General features: G+C 42.8%; 1 protein-coding gene across 1 annotated transcript in view; it reads right to left on the minus strand.

Moving 5' to 3' along the window:
* Positions 1-4,931: 4,931 nt before the first annotated feature.
* The window catches only part of LOC113450405 (store-operated calcium entry regulator STIMATE-like), a 38,323-nt gene continuing 18,935 nt past the window's right edge, over positions 4,932-24,319 (minus strand). Inside the window, exons 5-8 of the mRNA XM_087935320.1 lie at positions 14,029-14,141; positions 12,062-12,145; positions 9,191-9,304; positions 4,932-5,322 (exon numbers count right to left, since the gene is read on the minus strand). Of these exons, the coding sequence (XP_087791446.1) occupies positions 5,224-5,322; positions 9,191-9,304; positions 12,062-12,145; positions 14,029-14,141 (410 nt within the window). The 3' untranslated portion in view covers positions 4,932-5,223. The remainder of the gene's footprint in view (positions 5,323-9,190; positions 9,305-12,061; positions 12,146-14,028; positions 14,142-24,319) is intronic.

Raw genomic sequence — 24,319 nt, forward strand, 5'->3', positions numbered from 1 at the left:
TATTGATGAAACTCGTGGAGTTTTCTGATCAGTAGGGGATGCATTTATCAACGGGGGATGCAGAAATTGCAAAAATGCAGATTATAGCCAAAGATAATTTCCAACTGATAGTAGACATTCCCAAACGAGTTGCATGTGAGGGACATTTGTGCATAGTGGAAGCTATTAATACATATGGGATGCTGTGAAGCTTTAATTTATGTTTTGGTCTCCACGATGTACAAAAAAGATGATTGAGACTCTAGAAAAAGTGCAGCGAAGAGCAGCCAAGATGATTAGGGGACTGGAGGCTAAACCCAGGGCTGGGATTCAAATATTTAACAACCGGTTTCTGTGGGCGTGGCCTAATTGGGTGGGCGTGGCTTGGTGGTCATGTGACTGGCTGGGCGTGGCTTGTATATAAATATTGTAAATATATATGTAAAGATTGAATTTTTTATTTTAAAAAAAGAGCAACTTTTACCCAAAATCAGACAAAGCGGGCAGGCGGATTGAGCTGCTTGCAGAATCATAGATTCACTCCCAGATAGACCTTTCTGCAATCTGCTGCCTGAGTCTGCACTGAAAATTCTAAGAAAGGTTCAGCTCTGCTCTCAGGCCACTTCTCCCCTGAATATCACCCCTCACTGGGCCTTAGGAACCCCTCCTGGGTGGGGAGGGAAGGAGCCAGCCAGCAGTGCAATTGGCCAGTTTTCTGAACTGCACAGAATTGTAACAACCGGTTCTATAGAACTGGTCCGAACTGGTGGAATCCCACCCCAAGCAAAAACATATGAAGAATGGATGCAGAAACTGGGTATGTCCAGTCTAGTGAAAGCAAGGACCAGGCGGTGACATGATAGCAGTCTTCCAATATTTGAAGGGCTGCCCCAAAGAAGAGGGAGTCAAGCTATTCTCCAACGCACCTGAAGGCAGAACAAGAAGCAACGGATGGAAACAAATCAAGGAGAGAAACAATCTGGAATTAAAGAGAAATTTCCTGTTAATTAAAATAATCAATCAGTCGAGCGGCTTCTCTCCATAGATTGTGTTGCTCCAAGATGGGAGGCTTTTAAGAAGAGACTGGGCAATCATTTGTCTGAAATGGTATAGGGCCGTGATGGGGAACCTATGACACACATGCCATTTGTGCGGGCATGCAAGCCCCAGGCAAACTTACCTCACTGCGCATGCGCATGCCTCCCAGCTGATTTTGGGGGCCTTTTTCAGCCTCCAGGAGGCTCGAGGGAAGCTTCCGCAGCCTTTGGAGGCCGAAAAACAGGCCTGTTTCATCACTTCCGGTATTTCCGGAAATACTAGAAGTGACAAAATGGGCCCATTTTTTGGCCTCCAAAGTCTGCAGCGGTTTCCTTGAGACTCTGGGAGGCCAAAAAAGGCCCGAAAATCAACTGGGAGGCGTGCACATGCGCAATGCAGGTAAGGGGGCAGCAGGGGGGGGGGAAATTGTATGCACATGCCCAGGGGATGGGGGAGCCCCGCAAGCATTGCCTTCTGGGTGCTGGCACACGCACAAGTGCACATGAGTGCGTACACAATTTTCGGCACAGGAGCCCCAAAAGGTTAGCCACCACTGGTACAGGGGGTTGGACTAGAAGACCTCCAAGGTCCCTTCCAGCTCTGTTGTTGTGTGGTGCCGTTAATTCCTGTTTATATCTTAAAGGCAACCTTGATCTACATGCTGTGTTTAGCATGTAATAACAACTGTATGGTATAGGTTAGAATAACTTAGGACTCTAACACAACTGTTCTTGGTTAATTTCTTCCAAATTGAGTGCCAAATTTCCTTTGTTTGTTATTGCTTTTGAAAGAATCTGAAACTTGCAAACATGTCCAAGATTCTCATAAATGCACATGATATATCACCATTCCAGATGCTGGCACACTTAGGCACTTAGCATCACTTCCGCTGTTCAATTGTTTTTTTCCATTCAAATGTGTCAAAAGTCGTTTCCCCCTAATATTCAATATCTGCCAGACAGGTGTTTCTCCACCTTAGCAACTTTAAGATGGGTGGTCTTCAACTCCCAGAATCCCTCAATCATCATTTGCTTTTTTTCCCCCTAGAATCAGGGTCAGGGGAAAAAAAAAACATTTGGGAAGAAATTGAAATGATTTACTTTTAATGGGTTTGAGGGGGGTTAAATTAATTTGGAAAGGGGAGGAATTGGGTGCTGGTACTGTATATTACCAGATGAGTGGAGTGGAGACCCCACTCCCTTCTAGCACAGGCATGGCAAGGCAAGGCAAGGCAAGGCTGGAATGGAATGGAATGGAATGGAATAGAATAGAATAGAATAGAATAGAATAGAATAGAATGGAATGGAATGGAATGGAATGGAATGGAATGGAATGGAATGGAATGGAATGGAATGGAATGGAATAGAATGGAATAGATGGAATGGAATGGAATAGAATAGAATAGAATAGAATAGAATAGAATAGAATAGAATAGAATAGAATAGAATAGAATAGAATAGAAAAAAGAATGGAATGGAATGGAATGGAATGGAATGGAATGGAATAGAATAGAACAGAACAGAATGGAATGGAATGGAATGGAATGGAATGGAATGGAATGGAATCGAATAGAATAGAATAGAATAGAATAGAATAGAATAGAAAAGAAAAGAAAAAAGAATGGAATGGAATGGAATGGAATAGAATACAATAGAATAGAATAGAATAGAATAGAATAGAATAGAATAGAATAGAATAGAATAGAATAGAATTCTTTATTGGCCAAGTGTGATTGGACACACAAGGAATTTGTCTTGGGGCAAATGCTCTCAGTGTACATAAAAGAAAAGATACATTCGTCAAGAGTCAAGAATCATCAGGTACAACACTTAATGATAGTCATAGGGTACAACAAGCAATCAAATCATACTAGGAAACAGTCCTTATAGTTTGTAAGGATACAAGCCACAAAGTTACGGTCATACAACCACAAGTGGGAGGGGATGGGTGATAAGGAGTGATGAGAAGTTAATAGTAATAGTAGTGCAGACTTTGTAAATAGTAGGACAGTTTTGAGGGAATTATTTGTTTAGCAAAGTGATGGCTTTCGGGAAAAAAACTGTTCTTGAGTCTAGTTGTTCTGTGTGCAGTGCTCTATAGTGTTGTTTTGAGGATAGGAGTTGAAACAGTTTGTGTCCAGGATGTGAGGGGCCTGTAGATATTTTCACAGCCCTCTTTTTGACTCGTGCGGTAGACAGGTCCTCCATGGAAGGCAGGTTGGTAGTAATTCACAGGGAGGAAGGGGTCAAGCTATTTTCTAAAACATCTGTAGGCCAGACAAGGAATAATGGATGGAAACTGAACAAGGAGAGATTCAACCTGGAAATAAGGAGAAACTGTCTGACAGTGAGAACAATCAACCCATGGAACAGAAGTTGCCCTCAGAAGTTGTGGGAGCTTCATCACTTGAGACCTTCAAGAAGAGACTGGACTGCCCTCTGTCAGAAATGGTATAGAGTCTCCCGCTTGGACTAGATGACCTACAAGGTCCCTTCCAACTCTGATTATCTGTTATCTGTTAATTGTTTTTACTAGCACTGATTATGTTACCAAGTTGGGTAATGAAACGTCTGCAAGAAAACAAACCAGTTCAGACAGCACCAAGGTCCCCTAATTTCAACCCTGAGATACAAATATTACAGAGTGGAGTGGAGTGGAGTAGAATAGAGTAGAGTAATGGCGTGGCTTGGCATGGCTAGAATAGAATAGAATAGAATAAATAGTTCTATCATGGTCACTGTCTTGACTTTTTTGACCAGTCCAGCGGTGCTCCTGCTAAGAGTGCAAATAGAATAGAACACAGAATGGAACGGCTGCCAAATAAACCATGTCATAAAGATTAGAGAGAAATATTTGAAAAGCACAGAAAGAATTTGAAGTCTGCCACTCCCTTGCTTCTCTATTTAGAAAAACAAACACAGTTAATGTATTTTTAAAAAATAATTTATGTCTAGGCTTCCTGTTTAAACTGGAAAAAAAAAACACAAAGCAATTTAGCTCAAAGATCAAACAAAACCTTGCCAAGCAAACAATTGGTAATGAGGTGAAAAATATGCTTATTTAAACAACAGCCGTTTTCCAAGGCCGAAGAATGAGCTGAAGAACCCCACGACTGTGGGTTCAAGAAAGGTAAGCAATTGCACATGTCAATAAAAAAGCTCTTGGTATTAAGTGGGCCAACCCACAAACCCAGTAATTTTAATATCCACCCTAAAAAAGCCAAAATGCACGCTGTGGGGAAGAATAACTTTGTAAAAAAAAACTTTTGCCTCTTCCTTTCTGCTCATTACAGAGGCTGATAAACAGAATTTGTTAAAAAAAAAATAAAGCATACAAGTCTGGATTTTGTAATTTCCTTCGGAGCTATATAAAGTGACTACAAATCCCATTTTACAAACGAAGATTCAACTAATCAAACTTAGCTCCGTGTTTCTTAACACTGAGCAACTTTGCGATGGATGAATGGGATTCAACTCCCAGAATTCCCCAGACAGTATTGTCAAGCTATGAGCATTCTATACTATAAAGCTATACAATAATTTTACGGTTACTTGGAATTATTGTAAAAAATTATTATTATAAAATACTTTTTTATTTTCCAAAAGCAGAGCTCAGAACACACTGCAATAGCTTCTGTAGCTGTTTGAATATGAAATATTTATTATTCTTACAAAACAGGAGTTAAAAAAATTGAGTGAATAAGGCCGAAAGCAAGGGTTTTTTTTTAAATACCATCTTTGAAACCAGATTCTATTTACAAGTGATGTGTGCTTTTGTGAATCTCAGGTTTGCACAAGGCAAACTCAATGTGATTCTAATTTTCTTTCTTTTTTTTCTTTTTCTTCCTTTCTTGCTCTTTCTTTCTTTCCTTTTCTTTCCTTTTTCTTTCTTTCTTTCTTTTTTCTTTTTCTTTTAAAAAAGTGCTACGATACAGAATCAATCCGAAATGATCACCAACTGGCCAGCCAGAATAAACAGTTCATCTAGAATCAACACGACAATGCACAACCAAAAACGCAATTTTAAGCCCCTCAAACAACACAGCGCCATATTACGAAAAGCAACAGGCCACAGGTGCAAAGCACCTTAGGGTGTTTCCTTCAGTGGTTCACATTGTACAGTCTCTCCTATGTGGTCTCTAAAATGGAGTTTCTTTTGCTGTTGTTCTTGTTCAGCCAGGTATTATTGAAGGGCCACTCAATAATCTCAGTTTTTAAAGTTTGGGCTCCTGCTTCGTGGAAGAGGCGCCAAGAGATCGATGTCACCCCTGGAATTGTCAAAATCCAAAGTGGGACAAAGGAGGACCTGTGGAGGGAAAGGGGAGAAAGCATTCAATAATTCATTTCATGGGCCATATTTTCTTATCATCTGCCAGTCAGAACTATTCGTTAGCAAAGAGGAGCAAAGGGGAAGAAGGACTTTTAAAGTCTCCTGACACTTGAAGAGCAAGGAAAGGCAAACTCGATAAGAGTTTTCCTGCTTACATTCGCGCACCATCCCTGGATTTTTTAAGAGGAGATTGCACGGTCACTTGTCTTAAATGGTGTAGGTTCTCCTACTTGAGTAGGGGACTGGGATGGTAGAGAGTTTCCTGCCTGGGCAGGGGGTTGGACTAGAAGACCTCCGAGGTCCCTTCCAACTCTGTCATTCTGTAGATGACTTCCAAGATCCATTCCTGTCCTGTATTCCTGTCCTTTCTATTCTACTCCACTCTACTCTACTCTACTCTACTCTACTCTACTCTACTCTACTCTACTCTACTCTACTCTACTCCACTCCACTCCACTCCACTCCACTCCATTCCAATTCCATTCCATCCTCTTATTCTCTTCTCTTCTCCTCTCTTCTATTCCCTATTCTCTCTTCTCTTCTCTTCTCTTCTCTTCTCTTCTCTTCTCTTCTCTTCTCTTCTCTTCTCTTCTCTTCTCTTCTCCCCCTATTCCCTTTTCCATATTCCCATTTTTCTATTCTATTCTAAGACTGTTTTTTCCTAAAAAGATTGCTTGTCAGGTGTTACATCTTTTCTATCCTGCTCTACAGAGCAGAGGGTTGGTCTCGGACAGAAAGCCCTTTGAAGAGACTAGACAGCATGTGAAATGTGGATTTACAGGCAGCTGTTACGTATAAGCTGGGTTGACAAAATCAGAAAAGAGCAAACAGTTAAGTATGGCAAAATTATGAATGAAAAGGGTGAATTTAAATCTATGCAAGAACTGGAGCAACAAGCTATAAGGATGAATTGGTTTTCATATGCGCAAATACATTCTAGATATGATAAAGATCTCAAAACAGAAGGTTTTTATGATAAATTGACTGCCTTAGAAAAAATTTAACAAGTACTGATGAAAAGGTGATTAAGAAATTATATGGATATTTATTAGAGGTTAAATTAGAAGAACAAGTTAAAGAAACAATGATGGCATGGGGGAAAAATTTTGTATACGGGATTGACTTAGAGAGATGGCAAAATCTATGGTCTCAAAATTATAAAATGACAATGTCAACTGCATATAAAGAAAATTTGTATAAGATGTTTTACAGGTAGCATCTTCCCCCAACGAGAATAGGAAGAATGTTTAAGAATAAATCCAAAAAATGTTGAAAATGTCATCAGATACCTGGGTCATTTTACCATAAGTGGTAGACATGCGCAGAGGCGAAAAAATATTGGATTACAAACCACACATGGTTGGAAAAAATGAAGTCATATTGATTTTAAACCAGAGATATTTTTATTGGGTATTGTACCAGAGATATACAGTAGAGAACTGATATATTTGATTGTGAATGTACTAACAGCAGCTAGAATTGTATTTGCAAAGAATTGGAAAAATGAGAAAATACCAACACAGGAGGAAGTTATTAAGAAAATAGTGGAATGTGCTGAAATGAGTAAATTGACATTTGAAATTAGAGAACAAGAAGAAAAACAATATTATAAGATATGGGATTTATTTTATCAATGGTTAGAAAAAAAAGTGTGGAAATGATATATTTTATAGATAACTTTACAATATAAAAATAATAGAATTTAAGAGAAAATGATATAAGAATGTATTTTTTATTAGATGAAGCGTCAATGGAAGTTACATTACATATTGGTTTAAAATGCTGAATATCTTATATGAAGTGGTGGAACAAATACTTATTGTCAAATGAAAGAACCACAGTGATAATAATACTTATATATATACATAAAATGGAAAATATGAGAATTTATGTGACTTGTGAAGGAGGACTATGGACACGCAGCACAAAAGAATTGCAACCAGTCGACACACTGTATGTAATTGAAAGATGGTTTTATGTTTTTATGTATTGTTTTGTCTGTATTTGTTTAAAAAAATAAAAAACTTTAAAAAAAATCAGAAAAGAGGAAGTGATAAGCCGCCGGGGAAAGCCAAGGGAAACCATCAAAACCATAAAAAAGCAAAAGTTAACAATATTTTGGACATGTGATGCAACACCTGGAAAAACACACCACACTTCACTTGATCCTCCAAGGAAAGACTGAAAGCAAACAAGGTCAAGGCAGAAAAAGAATCTAAGGGTCTGGTTTGGGCAAAACTTAACAGCACTGTTTTGTGCAGCTGTTGATAAAAATAGGATCGTCATGTTCGCCAACATCCAATGATGATGATGAAGAAGAGGAAGAGGAAGAGGAAGAAGAAGAAGAAGAAGAAGAAGAAGAAGAAGAAGAAGAAGAAGAAGAAGAAGAAGAAGAAGAAGAAGAAGAAGAGGAGGAGGAGGAGGAGGAGGAGGAGGAGGAGGAGGAGGAGGAGGAGGAGGAGGAGGAGGAGGAGGAGGAGGAGGAGGAGGAGGAGGAGAGGAAGGAGAAGAGGAAGAAGGAGAAGAAGGTGGAAGAAGGAGGAGGAGGAGGAGGAGGAGGAGAAGAAGAAGAAGAAGAAGAAGAAGAAGAAGAAGAAGAAGAAGAAGAAGAAGAAGAAGAAGAAGAAGAAGAAGAAGAAGAAGAAGAAGAAGAAGAAAGAAAGAAAGAAAGAAAGAAGAAGGAAGAAGAAGAAAAGAAGGAAGGAAGGAGGTGGATGAAGGAAGAAGAAAAAAAGAAAAAGAAGGAAGAAGGAAGAAGAGGAGGAGGAGGAAGAAGAAGGAAATGAAGAAAAAAGGGAAGAGGAGGAAGAAGGAGGAGGAAGAGGAGGAGGAAGGAGAAGAAGACGGAAGAAGGGGAAGAAGAAGAAGAGGGAGGAGGAGAAGGAGGAGGAAGAAGAGGAAGAAGAAAAAGAAAGAAGAAGGAAGAAGAAGAAAAAGAAGGAAGGAAGGAGGAGGATGAAGGAAGAAGAAGAAAAAAGAAAAAGAAGGAAGAAGAAGACGGAAGAAGAGGAAGAAGAAGAGGGAGGAGGAGGAGGAGGAGGACTGCATACAGAGGGAGAGCAAGTTGCAGCGTTGCTCCTTGTAAACATTTTGAAGGATGTGGAGACTCTCAGGGTGTGTGTCTGTGTGTGTGTGAAGGCAGAGACAGCACCGATAACTATCTCCCGATCAAATTTCGCCCTTTGGCACAGAGAGCACATCTGCAAACAGCCAGCCAGATGCTGAGCACACAGTTCTTTGTGTGCACCAGTAGAGAACAAAGGCTGGCTGGAAAAAGAAGGCAGATTTTTTTTCTCTCCCTTTGAACCTATGAGGTGCTCAGAGGATGTCCCAAAGAGAGAAGGCTGCGTTTTGCTGAGCTTCGGGCTTTCCTGCGGATTATTGGCCATTTTCTGTGCCAAGCCTAGAGAATGTGCGCTGTTTCCCCACGTCCCCCCCGTCCCCTGTCCCCTGAATGTCAACTTTGCTCGCTGGGATAACGGCCTGCATCAAGTTCTCCCCTGCTTCAACCACTGCTTTGGCGTGGAAATATTTTATCAGTGGGGGGGGGTGATAGCAGCTCATTTGAAAACGGGGATTAGCTTATCTCAACTTTAAGGGGGAAAGGAACGCTTGTGTACATGCACACTGGCACACTGGTACACCCACAAACGTGACGTGCTGCAGGCCAAGTCACACAGCCTCTTCTCAAGACCTACGTTTGATTTCCTAAAATAGATGAAAGGAAAAAAACCAACTCCGTGAAAAGATGCTTCCACGGAGCAATCATCAAAAGGGGCTCTTCAAAGCTTGGCATGCAACTGACCACGTTTGTCTCCTGCAACCATCTGGAGTTTTCTCTTACCTGGACATCATCATCTTTCAAACCTTCAGGATATTCCGCCACGCTGACTTCCAGCCTTTCCTTCCCCTTGTGTTTTTTCATCGTCAAGCTGTCCACAACCCAGAACATAACAGCCTTAAAAGGAGAGGGAGGAAAACCAGAAAGAAATGTTTGTACGGTAGACCAGTGCATCTCAACCTTAGCCATTTTTTCGGATGGGTGGACTTCAACTCCCAGAATTCCCCAGGCAGGAAGACTTTGGCTACTTTTAAGATGGGTGGACTTCAACTCCCAGAATTCCCCAGGCAGGAAGACTTCGGCTACTTTTAAGATGGGTGGACTTCAACTCCCAGAATTCCCCCAGGCAGGAAGACTTCGGCTACTTTTAAGATGGGTGGATTTCAACTCCCAGAATTCCCCCAGACAGGAAGACTTTGGCTACTTTTAAGATGGGTGGACTTCAACTCCCAGAATTCCCCAGGTAGGAAGACTTTGGCTACTTTTAAGATGGGTGGATTTCAACTCCCAGAATTCCCCCAGACAGGAAGACTTTGGCTACTTTTAAGATGGGTGGACTTCAACTCCCAGAATTCCCCAGGCAGGAAGGAGGGTGCTGCCAAAAAAAGAAGAAGCCATGCCCACCCAGTCACATGACCATGCCCATCTAGCCATACCCACAAAATCAGTTGTTACAAAATTTGAATCCCACCCCTAGTGGACTTCAACTCCCAGAATGCCCCGGCCAGCCACACTTTATGAAGCAAGACATAAAACTACAGGCAATCTAACCATTCAAAGTAAGAACGGCACCGAAAGAAGTGACTTACAACCATTTTTCACACTTATGACCGTTCTAGCATCCCCGTGGTCATGTGATCAAAATCTGGTGCTTGGTAACAGGTTCCTATTTATGACGGTTGTCCCAGGGATCACGTGATCCCTGTTTTGTGACCTTCTGACATGCAAAATCTAGAGGGAAACCAGATTCACTTCACAACTGTGTTACCAACTTAACAACTGCAATAATTCACTTAACAACTGTGGCAAGAAAAGTCATCAAATGGGGCAAAACTGACTTAGCCAGGGTCTTGCTTAGCAACAGAAATTTTGGCCTCAGTTGTGATCGTAAGTCGAGGATTACTTGTTTCTAAAGAGACAAAAATATACACCAATAGGGCTCAATCCACACCTATATTTTGCAGACATTTGCAGACATTTATAATAGTTGGGATCACTGACTTTTTTTTTAATGCAGGGGTCCCCAAACTTGGTGACTTTAAGACTTGTGAACATAGCTAGCTGGAGAATTCTGGGAGTTGAAGTCCACAAGTCTTAGAGTCGCCAGGTTTGGGGACCTCTGTGTTAATGGTTTGCTTTCATTCTGGTGGGTTAGCAAGATTTGGGCTTTTGTAGCTTTTACATTATACATAACCTACGAGCAGTTACCACTTGCCCATAGTAATGTTAGGTCCCTGGTCTTCCTATGCTGTTGTGGTTTCTGGCAGCTTAGTTTTAATTTTTTTGTTTTGTTTTGTTTTGTTCTAACTAGTTTAACATCTGTTTAACAGAGGCTCCGCCAACATTTTCTGTTTCCGTTTTTAATGTAATTTGTGTCCTGACAGAACAAGCTAGGGTGTCGGCTTCCTGTTATTTTAATAATAAATTTGTCAATTTCCTGTCCAATAATCAGGCATAATTTTATACTGTACTGTTTGGGGGGAGTCATTAGTATCACTATTGCTTAGGATTCTCTTATACAAACTTTCAAAATCTTGCAAAGATTCCCGACTGGGGAATTCTGGGAGCTGTAGTCCACTCAAGCTAGCTGGGGAATTCTGGGAGTTGAAGTCCACATATACTGGCTAGGGAATTCTGGGAAATGAAACATGTCTTAAAGTCCCCAAGATGGAGGAATCTTGCCTTAAACAATTTCTGACAACCTGTTTCAGCCACCTGCCCCATGCCACTTTGGGCTTGTGGTTAAGGTACCAAGCTAGGGACTGAGGGACTGTGAGTTCTAGTCCGCCTTTAAGCATGAAAGCTGCCTGGGGGACTTTAAGCCAATTACCAGGAGACTGGGAGTTCTAGTCCCACTTTAGCCAGGAAAGCCAACTGGCTGACTTTCGGCCAGTCTCTCTCTCACTCCAGCTCCTTTCAACCTGGTTGTTGTGGGGAAAACAGGAGGAAGATGCTGTGCTGGATACGTCACCTTGAACTATTTGTAAAAGTAATAAAGGCAGGCTACACATAAATTAATTAAAATGAAACAATGTTCTGCTTTGGCTAAAGACAATTGTCTTCCTCGTTGTTTGTTGCTAGGACTGTTTTTGTGTCCCTTCATGTTTCTAATCGTTAACAGAGTTGGTGTTCGGCTGGTTCTGACCAGTTCTGGAGAACCCGTAGCGGAAATTTTGAGTAGTTCGGAGAGTCAGCAAATCCCACCTCTGACTGGCCCCGCCCCCATCTGTTCTCCGCCTCCCGAGTCCCAGCTGATTGGCTAGGTCTTCTTTGTTGCCTTGCATAGGAGAACGGAACTGGAAAGCAGGTTAGTGGGGTGGGGAGGGAATGGAGATTTTACGGTAACCTTCACCTGCCACACCCACCAAGCCACGCCCACCAAGCCGGGCCCACAGGATTGGTAGTAAAAAATGTTGAATCCCACCACTGATCGGTACACTATGCCGAATTGCTGCTGAACCGGGTGGCTGTATGCATCTAAATTATCTGTAAAGGAGTCATATTTTCCAATTTTCTGTGCCTTTTGACCGTGGGATGACGAAATAGAAAATCCCACATCCTTCTCTCTCTCTTCAGCCCAACCCCCACAGGAGATAAAAGGGGTTTTCAGCTCCCTTGATGAAGGAAGCGTTTCCTTCCAAATCTTTTACTCACGTTGACTATAAAAGGAACCACAAGGATCACTAAGACCAATTCCAGCTGAGGAGAAGGGATGTAATCCAGGAGGATTTCCTGAAGCTGAGAGAGAGAGAGAGAGAGAGAGAGAGAGAAAAGAAGAGAGTCAGAGTCCTTTTATGGGATAAAAAAAAATCTGGTTCTGGGCTCAGGCCTGAATAATATCTGGACAAGAGACCACCAGGAAATCACAGAGCTGTACATTAAATTGGGAAATTGGAAAAAAAAAAATAACAGGGAGGAAAGCAATGACTAAGCTCTTCTATAATGACAGATAGTCCTTGATTTACAACGGTTATTTTAGTAGCGGATCAAAGTTACAAAAGCCCTGAAAAAAATAGCAATAGCACTTAGACTTATACATCGCTTTAGGATTCTTTCACAGCCCTCTCTAAGCAGTTTTACAGAGTCAGCCTCTTGCCCCCAGCAATCTGGGTCCTCGTTTTACCCACCTCGGAAGGACAGAACACTGAGTCAACCTTGAGCCTGGGGAGATTCGGACTGCCAAATTGCAGTCAGCAGAAGTAGCCTGCAGTGCTGCACTCTAACCACTGCACCACTATGGCTCAAAAAATGACTGGTGTCCATTTTACACACTGAGAAGCCCTCCAACAACCATACTTCTGTTGTATAGTAGCACAGAAGGTGTTAGCCAATTAATCCGACTGACAATCACTGCCTTGATTGTACACAAACACAGTTTCCTTTACCCGAGCTGTAAATGATATGGACATTCTAGAGAAAAAAAAAGGATCAGAGATGACATGATCGCAGTCTTCCAATATTTGAGGGGCTGCTCCAAAGAAGAGGGGGTCAAGCTATTCTCCAAAGCACCTGAGGGCAGGACAAGAAGCAATAGAGGGAAACTAATCAAGGGGAGTAGCAACCTAGAACTAAGGAGAAATTTCCTGACAGGGGAAACAATTATTCAGTGGTGATATGTGCTTCGTCACTGGAGGTTTTCAAGAAGAGACTGGATACCCACCTGTCTGAAATGGTATAGGGCAGTGGTGACTAACCTTTTTGGGCTCCTGTGCCAAAAATTGTGCGCTCACGCACTCATGTGCCAGCACCAGTACAATGCGCAAGCCTCTCCCACGCTTCTTGTGTATGCACGTGCGATCCTCCTTTTACCTGCACTGCGCTTCCCAGCTGCTTTTTGGCCCACTTGAGGCCTTTTTTCGGCCTCCCAGAGGCTTGAGGAAATCTTCTGCAGGCTTTGCAGGCCAAAAAAATTGGTCCATTTTGTCACTTCTGGTATTTCCGGAAATACAGGAAGTGACGAAACGGGCCTATTTTTCGGCCTGTAAAGGCTTTCCTCAAGCCTCTGGGAGGCCGAAAAAGGCCTCAAACAGGACAAAAAACCTCAGCTATGAGGTACGCACATGCGCAGTGAGGTAAGTTTGCCTGCAGCTTGCATGCCGGCACAAATGGCTCTGCGTGCCATCTGTGACATGCGTGCCATAGGTTCGCCATCATGGGTACAGGGTCTCCTGCTTGAGCAGGGGGTTGGACTAGATGACCTCTAAGGTTCTATTCTATTCCATTCCATTCCATACTAACCAAGGAAAGAAGCAACCTAGAATTAAGGAGAATGTTCTGCTTTGGCTAAAGAACAATTAACCAGTGGAACAGCTTGCCTTCAGACATTGGGGTGCTTCACCACCGGAGGTTTTCAAGAAGAGACTGGACACCCACCTGTCTGAAATGGTACAGGGTCTCCTGGTGGAGCAGGGGGTTGGACTAGATGACCTCCAAGGTCCCTTCCAGCTCTATTCTGACGGATTGATCTTTTCTAGCTGGGCCAAAATATTGCAGAATTTGCATCTTTCACTCTAATGCATTTTCTCTAAAGAGGCATTTAAAGCCATGTGCTAATTTGCCCCTTAAAAAGTCCATAACATTCATGAGTAACGGACGGTGTGAATCAGGTTCCTCTTCCTTACCTTCGTCCAACCGGGAATAAGTAAGACGAGACTGACGGCTGTTTTCTCAAAGATCATTATGAGCAAGTAGAGAAAACATTGGCCAATCCAAGCAGCTGCCTGCGGAGGATCCCCTGGAAAAAAAAAAGAAAAATAGAATTAAACCCATGATTTATACACCCACTATATTAAGAACTCACAAATCCATGGCTTTCTTTCAACATGTGCCTCCAGGAGAATATAAGTTAACTTAGTGACTTGTGATCGTTTTTCACACTTACGACCGTTGTCGCATCCCCCCATGGCCACACGATCAAAATTCGGACGCTGGGAAACTGGCTCACAGCTATGACGGTTGCAGTGTCCCTCGAGGTCCTGTGATCCACTTTTACAACCTTCTGACAAGCAAAGTCAATGGGGAAGCTCGATTCACTTAACAACCGTGTGGCTCACTTAATAACTGCAGGGATTTGTTTAACAACTGGGGGCAAAAAAGGTCATACAATGGGGGGAAACTCTGTTAACAACAATCTTGCTGTGGTGGCGCAGTGGTTAGAGTGCAAAGTACTGCAGGCTACTTCTGCTGACTGCCCAGTGCCTGCAATTTGGCAGTTCGAATCAGGCTCAAGGTGGACTCAGCCTTCCATCCTTCAGAGGTGGATAAAATGAAGATCCAAATTGTTGGGGGCAGACTGACTCTGTAAACCGCTTAGAGAGGGCTGCAGGGATGGGATTCTCCTGGTTCAGTCTGGTTCTATAGAACTGGTTGTTACAGTTCTGCACAGTTTGGAGAACCGGCAAATCGCGCCACTGGGTGGCCCCTCCCCTCCCCACCCGCCACGCCCCACCCAGTCACTCCTTACCTGGCATTCGCGCGATCCAACTTGGCTGTGTTGTGCCTTTCCCTAATTTTTCGTAAGTTGCTATTTTTCCTTTTCCCCCCCAAGTTATCAGCTGTTCTAACTATCAGCTGTGCTCTACAATTTAGATTAGCTAGAAAGCAGGAAATCTTTGGATTTCTTGCTTTCTAGCTAATTTAAATCACTGTTGTACTGCTTCGCCTTCGCCCAGGAGGCTTCCCTGAGGCCCAGTTGGGGAGGTATTCAGGGGGTTGTAGGGTGGAGAAGTGGCCTGAGAGCGGAGCTGAACCTTCCTTAGGACTGAAGCTTCTATTTTTGAGTGCAGACTCAGGCAGCAGATTGCCGAAAGGTAGATCTCTGAGTGATTCTGTGATTCTATGAGCAACTCAATCTGCCTGCCTGCTTTGCCTGATTTTGGGTAAAAGTTGCTCTTTTTTAATAAAAAAAAAATCAATATTTACATAAATATTTACAATATTTACATACAAGCCACACCCAGCCAGTCATGTGACCACCAAGCCACACCCAGTCAGCAAGCAACATCCCCAAATTAGGCCACACCCACAGAACTGGTTGTTAAGAAATTTGAATCCCACCCCTGCTGCAAAGCACCGTGAAGCGGTATGTAACTCTAAGTGCTATTGCTATTGGTTGTGTAACAACAGAAATTGCGGGCTCCTGTCGTCATATGTTGAGGCCTACCTGTACTCTGTACAAACACACAGAGCAGGAACATCTCGGTTCCAACCAAAGGCTCTATCAATAATACAGCTCATTGGTTGGGAGAAACACAGGCAAGTCAACTATGCAACCTTCTGGCTGAATATTTTGGGGGATACTATGGTGGCATGTTGTCACTTTGTACTCCTTCTGGGAATTTGGTCTAGTGGTTAAGGCCTCGGACTGGAGAGTGGGAAACCGTAAGTTCAAGTCCCACCTTAGCCAAGGTGGCTGCTTAAGTGAGTTGCATCTGATTTTACGCTGTAAGCAAATCACGGCACTTGTGACGCGCACCACATCATTGTTAAGTAAATCCAGCTTTCCTCATTGACTTTGCTGATCCAAAGCCAGCAGGGAAGGTTACAAGTGATGATCACATGACCCCTGGGACATGACAACCATCCCAAATACGTGAGAGTTACCAAGTGCCCAAATTTTGATCACGGGAAGGTAGGGATGATATGATGATTGTAACCGTAGTAACTTCAAATACATGTTAAATGAATGGTTTATGGAGTTTCACAGTCATCCAGGTGACGGTGGTCCGAAAGGTGCATTTTTTTTCAAGAGGCAACTGGACTTTGTTTTTTTCTTTGAAGACATTTCGCTTCTCATCCAAGAAGCTTCTTCAGCTCTGACTGGATGATGGGGAATGGAAGGATAGATACTCTTTGCAGAGAGCTGGTCCTTTGCATTCTTTTACAGTCATTGAGGCCACTCATAATCTATATCTATATATATAAAAGCGAAATACCCCTCATGCATCATCACAAAACCTCCAGAACCATAAAGCCTACAAACTTGAAACTTTGACCGTATGTTCCTCTTGGCTTCTAAGAAAGGATTTTTCGAAATGACCATCAGAGCATTAATATTTCTTATATTATTATTAACACTCTGATGCTAAGGAGTTCTACTTCCCCTCCCTACCTGAAAAGAAATCTCTTCCAAATGCAAAACAAAAGCAAAGGAGAGGAATTTCAGTTTTAGTTTCATAGTAGCAACCAGCTTTAGTACAGAACAGTTGAGCTAAGCCACGCCCAGGCTCCTTGCTGTCTCCTTCTTGCTCACACAGCAAATACTGTTTCAGTTTCCATGTTTCAGTTTCCAAACAGCCCTCAACTCTTCTCACACACTGACAGGACGCTAGCCAGATGAATACCGATGGATGCTGCTGGGACTGGGATGTGAAAGACAGAACTGGTCTTTTTTGTTTTTTTACACTGGTCTGAAGTCAAATGCAAGACTTTAAGGTTCAGCTGAGCGAGAGGAATTTGGTGAGGAAGAATGTCCTTTCCGAATTCAACTTTGGTGGAAAGAACCTTTCGACCTCCTTAGAAAACATCCAGATGTTCTCTTTAGGGGATACAGAATGAGTCCAGATATTTCCAAACATGAGACATGCAATTTTAGAAGCATCTCTCTGGCTTCTTTAATCAAGCCTGCATCCAAAGATAGGAGTATCGGTGGAGCAGTCTGGAATCAATCCAGAAAGATCCAGTCTAGCTCTAGATTTTGGTGTCTTGAGTAAAAGATTCTTGGACAGCATTCTTCACCCATCTTCCTGGGTGAGACGGGAAGAAAACTCCCTTGGAGATGCAAAACATCCCTTTTCTTACAACACCCCCCCCCCCATCTTGCAAATATTGAAAATTGAGGACAGAAACCTCAGGAAAAGACATTCCTACATCCAGAGTTTGCAAAGGGGTGATGTAGCTCCTTGGAAATGGCTCCTTGGAAAAGAATTCCCGTTGTCTGTCACGCATGATATTTTTAGCAAATAAGCTTTCCTTCATGAAGAATGTGATGGAGAACATTCCTAGCTAATGGCGTCTTTGGACGGAGGAGGAGGAGGAGGCCATAGGTTTTAGAGTGTATTAATTTAAGATAGGTGGCCAGGTAAATTTGCAGAATCGAGAAAGAAAGGAAGGGATACAAGATATGCCAGCTAGGTTGTGGTGTTGCGATACAAACCATGCCCCCTTTTTGTGGGTGTGAAGAGGATGGCTGCACACCTCAAACAGGTTGCCTCTTGATACCTACTAGGTTATCTATTTGATCATCTCCTCAAGATATCAGCAACAGAAGGGATGCCTGGGGAAACCCCAACTTTACAGATCAGTGTTCCTCAACCTTCGCCATTTTAAGATGAGCGGACTTCAAGTCCCAGAATTCCTTAGTCAGCCATGCTAGCTGGGGAATCCTGGGAGTTGAAGTCCACAGGTCTTAAAGTGGCCAAGCTGGGGAAAACTCTTACAAACTGGGAGTAAATTAGATATCTTGAATGACTTCAATGGACCCGTTCATATTTTACATATAGTTACATCTCCCGAACTGCTCAAAGTGGATTTGATTCAATACTTGAGGGGCTGCCCCACAGAAGAGGGGATCGACCTATTCTTCAAAGCACCAGAAGGCAGGACAAGAAGCAATGGATGGAAACTAATGAAGGACCAAAGCAACCTGGAATTAAGGAGAAACTTCCTAACAGTGTGGACGATTAACCAATGGAACAGCTTGCCACCAGAAGTTGTGGTGATTCATTCCTGGAGTGCTTTTCTAGGAAGCAACTGGACTTTTTTTTTTTCTTTGAAGATGTTTCGCTTCTCATCCAAGAAGCTTCTTCTGCTCTGACTGCTCGGTGGGAAATGGAAGGATTGATACTCCTTGCAGACAGAACTGGTCATTTGCATCCTTTTAGACGGTCGTTGAGGCCACTTGGAGGTTTGTCCGGGTCCTCGGGGTCACCTAAGCAATGCTCCTGGTTCCTGCAGTCTGCATTTTTCCCCCTCTGGAAATCCATTCCGACTCCCACACCATTCGAAGGGTGTCTACTCCAAATTGTATAGCTAAAAGTCTGCAGAGATTCTCAGTCATCAACAACCCTCTAAAAAGGATGCAAATGACCAGCTGCCTGCAAGGAATATAAATCCTTCCATTCTCCACCATCCAGTCAGAGCTGAAGAAACTTCTTGGATGAGAAGCAAAACATCTTCCAAAGGAAAAAAAAAACAACCCCAGAAAGTCCAGATACCTCCTGAGAAAAGCACCTTTGGGACAATCATGACCTGGAGGACTGAGAATCTCTACAGACTTCCATCACTATCCAAAAATAAGCTGGGCGACTATTTGACCAGGATGATATAAGGTCTCTTGCCTTGAGCAGGGGTTGGATTAGAAGACCTCCAAGGACCCTTCCAGCCAGGGGTGGGATTCAATTTTTTTTACTACCGGTTCTGTGGGTGTGGCTTGGTGGGCTTGGTGGCAGGGGAAGGTTACTGCAAAGTCCCCTTTCCCTCCCCACACCACTAACCTGCTTTCCAGCTCCGTTCTCCTATGCAGAGCAATCAAAGAAGACCCAGCCAATCAGCTGGGACTCGGGAGGCGAAGAATAGATGGGGGCGGGGCCAGTCAGAGGTGGGATTTGCCGGTTCTCCAAACTTCTCAAAATTTCCACTACTGGTTCTCCAGAACTGGTCAGAACCTGATGAATCCCACCTCTGATTCCAGCCCTGTGAGGTTCTATGATTCTATATAATAAACAAATAGAATAGAGTAGAGTAGAGTAGAGTAGAGTAGAGTAGAGTAGAGTAGAGTAGAATAGAATAGAGTAAAACAGAATAGAATAGTAGAGTAGAGGTAGGGGTAGAGTAGAGTAGAGTAGAGAGTAGAGTAGAGTAGAGTAGAGTAGAGTATAGAGTAGAGTAGAGTAAAAATAGAGAGGAGAGGAGAGGAGGGGAGGAGAGGAGAGAGAGAAGAGAGAGAAGAAGAGAAGAGAAGAGAAGAGAAGAGAAGAGAAGAGAAGAGAAGAGAAGAGAAGAGAAGAGAAGAGAATAACCGAGTTGGAAGGGACCTTGAAGGTCTTCTAGTCCAACCCCCTGGTTAATGCATGATAAATCCACACTCCAGCCCCCTCTAGTCCAAAAGGCATGGGGGGGCGCGGTGGCACGTTTTACATTAAATGCCTTTGACATCTCCTTTTGTTCCCAAATGAATCGCTTCCTTTTCTTCTCCGCTTCGTTTTTCTTTCACGCTCCTTCATCTACATCCACCTGGCACAGAAAAAATAATAATAATCCTTGGAGGGGCACAATGGGTTAGCCCCAACCAAAAACAAACAAACCCCACAACAACCACAAAAGCTTTTAGAGGCTCCCAGCTGTTCAGCTAAGCCTTTCCAGATGTGAGTTCTGACTTGCACCAAGGTTGCAAACAGGAGGATCCACCCACCTACCGCAGCCCGTGGGTTGCCTCCGTAGAAACGGGACCGGCCTTACTTTGGCATGCGAGTCCTCGACGAAGCCAAACAAACAAACAGGCCAGCCGGCGGGACGGAGGCTTCTTAGGACATGAAGACCAGCCCTTGCACAACAAGGATCGGGTCTCGATGAGAGCCGTCCCTTCCTCCCCAAAAAGTGTTTTACTTGGCTAAAAAAAAATATGCCCAAAATGAAATGCTCATGAAACGCTAAAGCAGAAAAATCTGGAAAGGATAATAACAGGGGGTGGGTGGGAGATAAAGCCAGTTTGCACCAGATCGGCAGATGGCAGTTTGGTGAACTGGTTGTTGGAAGAAATCATTAGGGAAGAGAACCAGTTGTTAAATTATTTGAATTCCACCAATGGATAGGAATAAGCTAAGATAAAGAGAAATCTAATTAAAACTATTCTGTTACATTATTATCCTTGTTATTAGTATATATGCTAATATTCCTTTTTGTTCTTTTTTTGCTTTTCGGTAAATGATATGCCCTGACAATACACTGTATTCAAAATGTTTGTATGTGTGTGTGTTTGTGTGTATGTGTGTGAAAGAAAGAAAGAAAGAAAGAAAGAAGGAAGGAAGGAAGGAAGGAAGGAAGGAAGGAAGGAAGGAAGGAAGGAAGGAAGGAAGGAAGGAAGGAAGGAAGGAAAGAAAGAAAGAAAGAAAGAAAGAAAGAAAGAAAGAAAGAAAGAAAGAAAGAAAGAAAGATCTGGAAAGGAGACCAAGAAACGGCCGTAAATGTGTGTTGTTAAGCAAGGCAGTTAAGTTTGTGAACAAAAAAGGCGAGAAAGTAAATTGGGTGTTCACACAATCCTTCATCAAGGCAATAAAGAACTTGTAGTCCTGCACATCAGACCGGATGAGTGTTAAGTCAACTTAGATTATCCGAGATTTAAGTATTGTTGTGAACACAGCCCCAATATGGATAGGATTACCAGATACTTGAACATTCAAAGAAGGACACTAGAATTAGAAAAGAGGACAAAGTGGGAGAAAGGAAGACACATTGACAGTTAGGTATTTGTATTTACAAGAGAATAAGCAGTCCTACAATGGGGAATAGCCCTGGAGAGGAATTGTGCTAGCCCAGTGCTTCTCAACCTCTCCAGCTTGGCAACCTGGCCGGGTGCAGGGAGAAGGGGGTGTGTGAATGGCATGCACACACGCACAGCTCCATTTGTGCAAGTGGCGCATGCCCTCCTCTCGCACAAATGAAGCTCCACTTGCACAAGGGGCAGAGCCTTGCACTCTTTCAAACTTTATCATTCTGCTCTTAAATGAATCCTTCAGTCATTAAGCGAATCTGGCTTCCCCCATTAGCTTTGCTTGTCAGAAGCTGGCTGGGAAGCTTGCACTGTTCCGTAGCACAGGGGTTTCTCAACGTACGACCGTAATTGAGCCTGGAATTACAGCTGTTAAGGCATGCCGGTCTTTAAGTGGATCTCCACATGGCTGCACCCATTTTTACAACCTTAGACCAACATAGCGGTCGTTAAGTGGATCCATGGTCCAGATGGACATTAAGTCATTAAGTGACCAGTTATAAGTCGAGGACTACCTGTAGGCAAACAGAGTGGAGTTGTGTGGCCCCAATTTTTACAAATTTCCCAATGATCGCAGCCTACATTTTCAAGGATGGCTTTTAAGAAATGCTTCCACCCGTAAGGAATGTATTAAATCTTTTAGATGCCGTGCAAATTCCCAGTGTTGAGTTGCAAGAGAGCTAAACTGGTTCTTCCCTGAGAATTTAATAACGAAACAATAACTTGAGCTGGAATAGAATTCAGCCAATCTACAAATCTGGAAGAATTTGTTTTCTAATTTGTTTCTGTCCCAAATTGGGCCAGGGAGGAAAGAGAACAAGGAGTAGCTTTCAAATTGGAAAATGTTGGGGGGAAAAAAAGATTGATTTGTCCTGAGAGAATACACAAGGTATTTTTAGTCAGTAACATCTGCAAACTGTTTATTAGTTGTGCTTAAGAGAAGGAGAAACTTATGCAGCAAATGATTTTTAAGGTTTGTATAAAGAAGGCTGCTGGTTCCTTCTCTTTTGTGCCAAAATACAACCTATCCTATTCCTCCAGCTATACTGATAGAAAAAGACACAATGGCCCCTGGTTGGGTTGGAGAAAAAAAAAGCTAATATAAATTATGTATATCTTTCCATCCAATGGACCTTTGTGTATTTTAATTAGGATGGATGGATGATTAAATAATTTAGGTATTTCTGCTTTTGTTTTGCATTTCTATTTCATGTTTTGCCCTTTATACACCTCCCCTACTCCAATTTTCCCTCTGTTTTCTAAATGTTTGCCTTTTAGTTATAGTTTTTCGTCTCTTTTTTTCTTCTCACTTTTTCATACATAACACCTTAAGTTCTTTTTTTTTTAACCACGTAATTTTTAAATACTAGCATTGAAGCCAGTGGGGTGTATTGGTTAAATGTGTCAGGAAAGAAACTGGAAGGCTGTGAGTTCTAGTCCCACTTTAGGCCTGAAAGCCAATTGGGTGTCTCTGGACCAATCCCCAGGAGACTGTGAGTTCTAGTCCCACTTTAGGCATGAAAGCCAATTGGGTGTCTCTGGACCAATCCCCAGGAGACTGTGAGTTCTAGTCCCACTTTAGGCCTGAAAGCCAATTGGGTGTCTCTGGACCAATCCCCAGGAGACTGTGAGTTCTAGTCCCACTTTAGGCCTGAAAGCCAATTGGGTGTCTCTGGACCAATCCCAGGACACTGTGAGTTCTAGTCCCACTTTAGGCCTGAAAGCCAATTGGGTGTCTCTGGACCAATCCCCAGGAGACTGTGAGTTCTAGTCCCACTTTAGGCATGAAAGCCAATTGGGTGTCTCTGGACCAATCCCAGGAGACTGTGAGTTCTAGTCCCACTTGAGGCCTGAAAGCCAATTGGGTGTCTCTGGACCAATCCCAGGAGACTGTGAGTTCTAGTCCCACTTTAGGCCTGAAAGCCAATTGGGTGTCTCTGGACCAATCCCCAGGAGACTGTGAGTTCTAGTCCCACTTTAGGCCTGAAAGCCAATTGGGTGTCTCTGGACCAATCCCCAGGATGTGAGTTCTAGTCCCACTTTAGGCCTAAAAGCCAATTGGGTGTCTCTGGATCAATCCCCAGGAGATGGTAAGTTCTAGTCCTGCCTTGGGCACGAAGCCAGGTAGGTGACCTGAAGCTTGTCACCTTCTCCTTGGGAAGAAGGAAGAGACCACCAGACCGTGAAAATCCTGCCTACAACATGGCAGAAATGTGATGTATCAACAGCCGTTTTGGTCTTGTGATGAAGGAACTGGACTAGAAAGCAGGATGTCGTGAGTTCTAATCATGCCTTGGACATGAAGCTAACTAGGTGACTTTGGGTCAGCCCTTCTCCCTCAGCCTTGGGAAGAAGAGAAAGAAAGAGGAAGAGAGAGCAACCCTGCTCGGAGATCTGCAGGGACTTGTCTACATAATTGCTAAGAGTCAAGAATAATTTGGAGGAACTAAAGAAAAAAAAATAGCTGCCTAACTGTACCATCTGGAAAATGAACCTGGAAGGGATGAGCAAAGGACACTGAGAAGGGTGCCAAATGTCTATATTCCCAGCACAGGACACCCAAGAACATAAGAACATAGGTCTGGGAGGAACCTCAAAGGTCTTCTAGTCCAGCCCCCTGGCTCAAGTCAAGACACCCTGTATCAGGGGTCTCCAACTTTGGCAACTTTTAAGACTTTGGACTTCAACTCCCAGAATCTGGGAGTTGAAGTCACAAGTCTTAAAGTTGCCAAGGTTGGACACCCCTGTGCCCTATATGATCCAGATCAAATGATTCTCCAATCTCTTCTTGAAAGCCTCCAGTGATGCAGCATCCAGAACTTCTGGAGGCCAGCTGTTCCACTGATTAATTGTTCTCACTGTCAGGAAATTCCTCCTCAGTTCTTGGTTGGTTCTCTCCTTGCTTGGTTTCCATCTGTTGCTTCTAGTTCTACCTTCAGGGGCTTTGGAGAATAGCTTGACAACGCCCCCCCTTCCTCTTCTTTGGGGCAGCCCCTCAAATATTGGAAGACTGCTCTCATGCCCCAGCCTAGTCCTTCTTATCATTCGACTAGATATACCCAATTCCTGCATAGGAATTGTCCATCTGTGAATTCTACTGTATAGTGCAATATTGATGCAATATCAGGGGTTTTCAATTCAATGTATAAAATGTGAAGGATGTGTGTTTCTGTTTATTTTCATAGACCTAATGTACACTGAAGATGGTATTTAATTTCGTTGTACAAGGTGCAATGACAATAAACTAAAGTAAACTAGAGGTAAGGTAAGGTAAGGTAAAGTAAAGTAAAGTAAAGTAAAGTAAAGTGTAAAAAGTAAAAAGTAAAAAGTAAAAAAAGTAAAAAGTAAAAAGTAAAAGGTAAAAGGTAAACTAAACTAAACTAAACTAAACTAAACTAAACTAAACTAAACTAAACTAAACTAAA

This window comes from Pseudonaja textilis, chromosome 5, assembly GCF_049901715.1.
Source record: "Pseudonaja textilis isolate UNSWEBS1 chromosome 5, rPseTex1.2, whole genome shotgun sequence".
Lineage (NCBI taxonomy): Eukaryota > Metazoa > Chordata > Lepidosauria > Squamata > Elapidae > Pseudonaja > Pseudonaja textilis.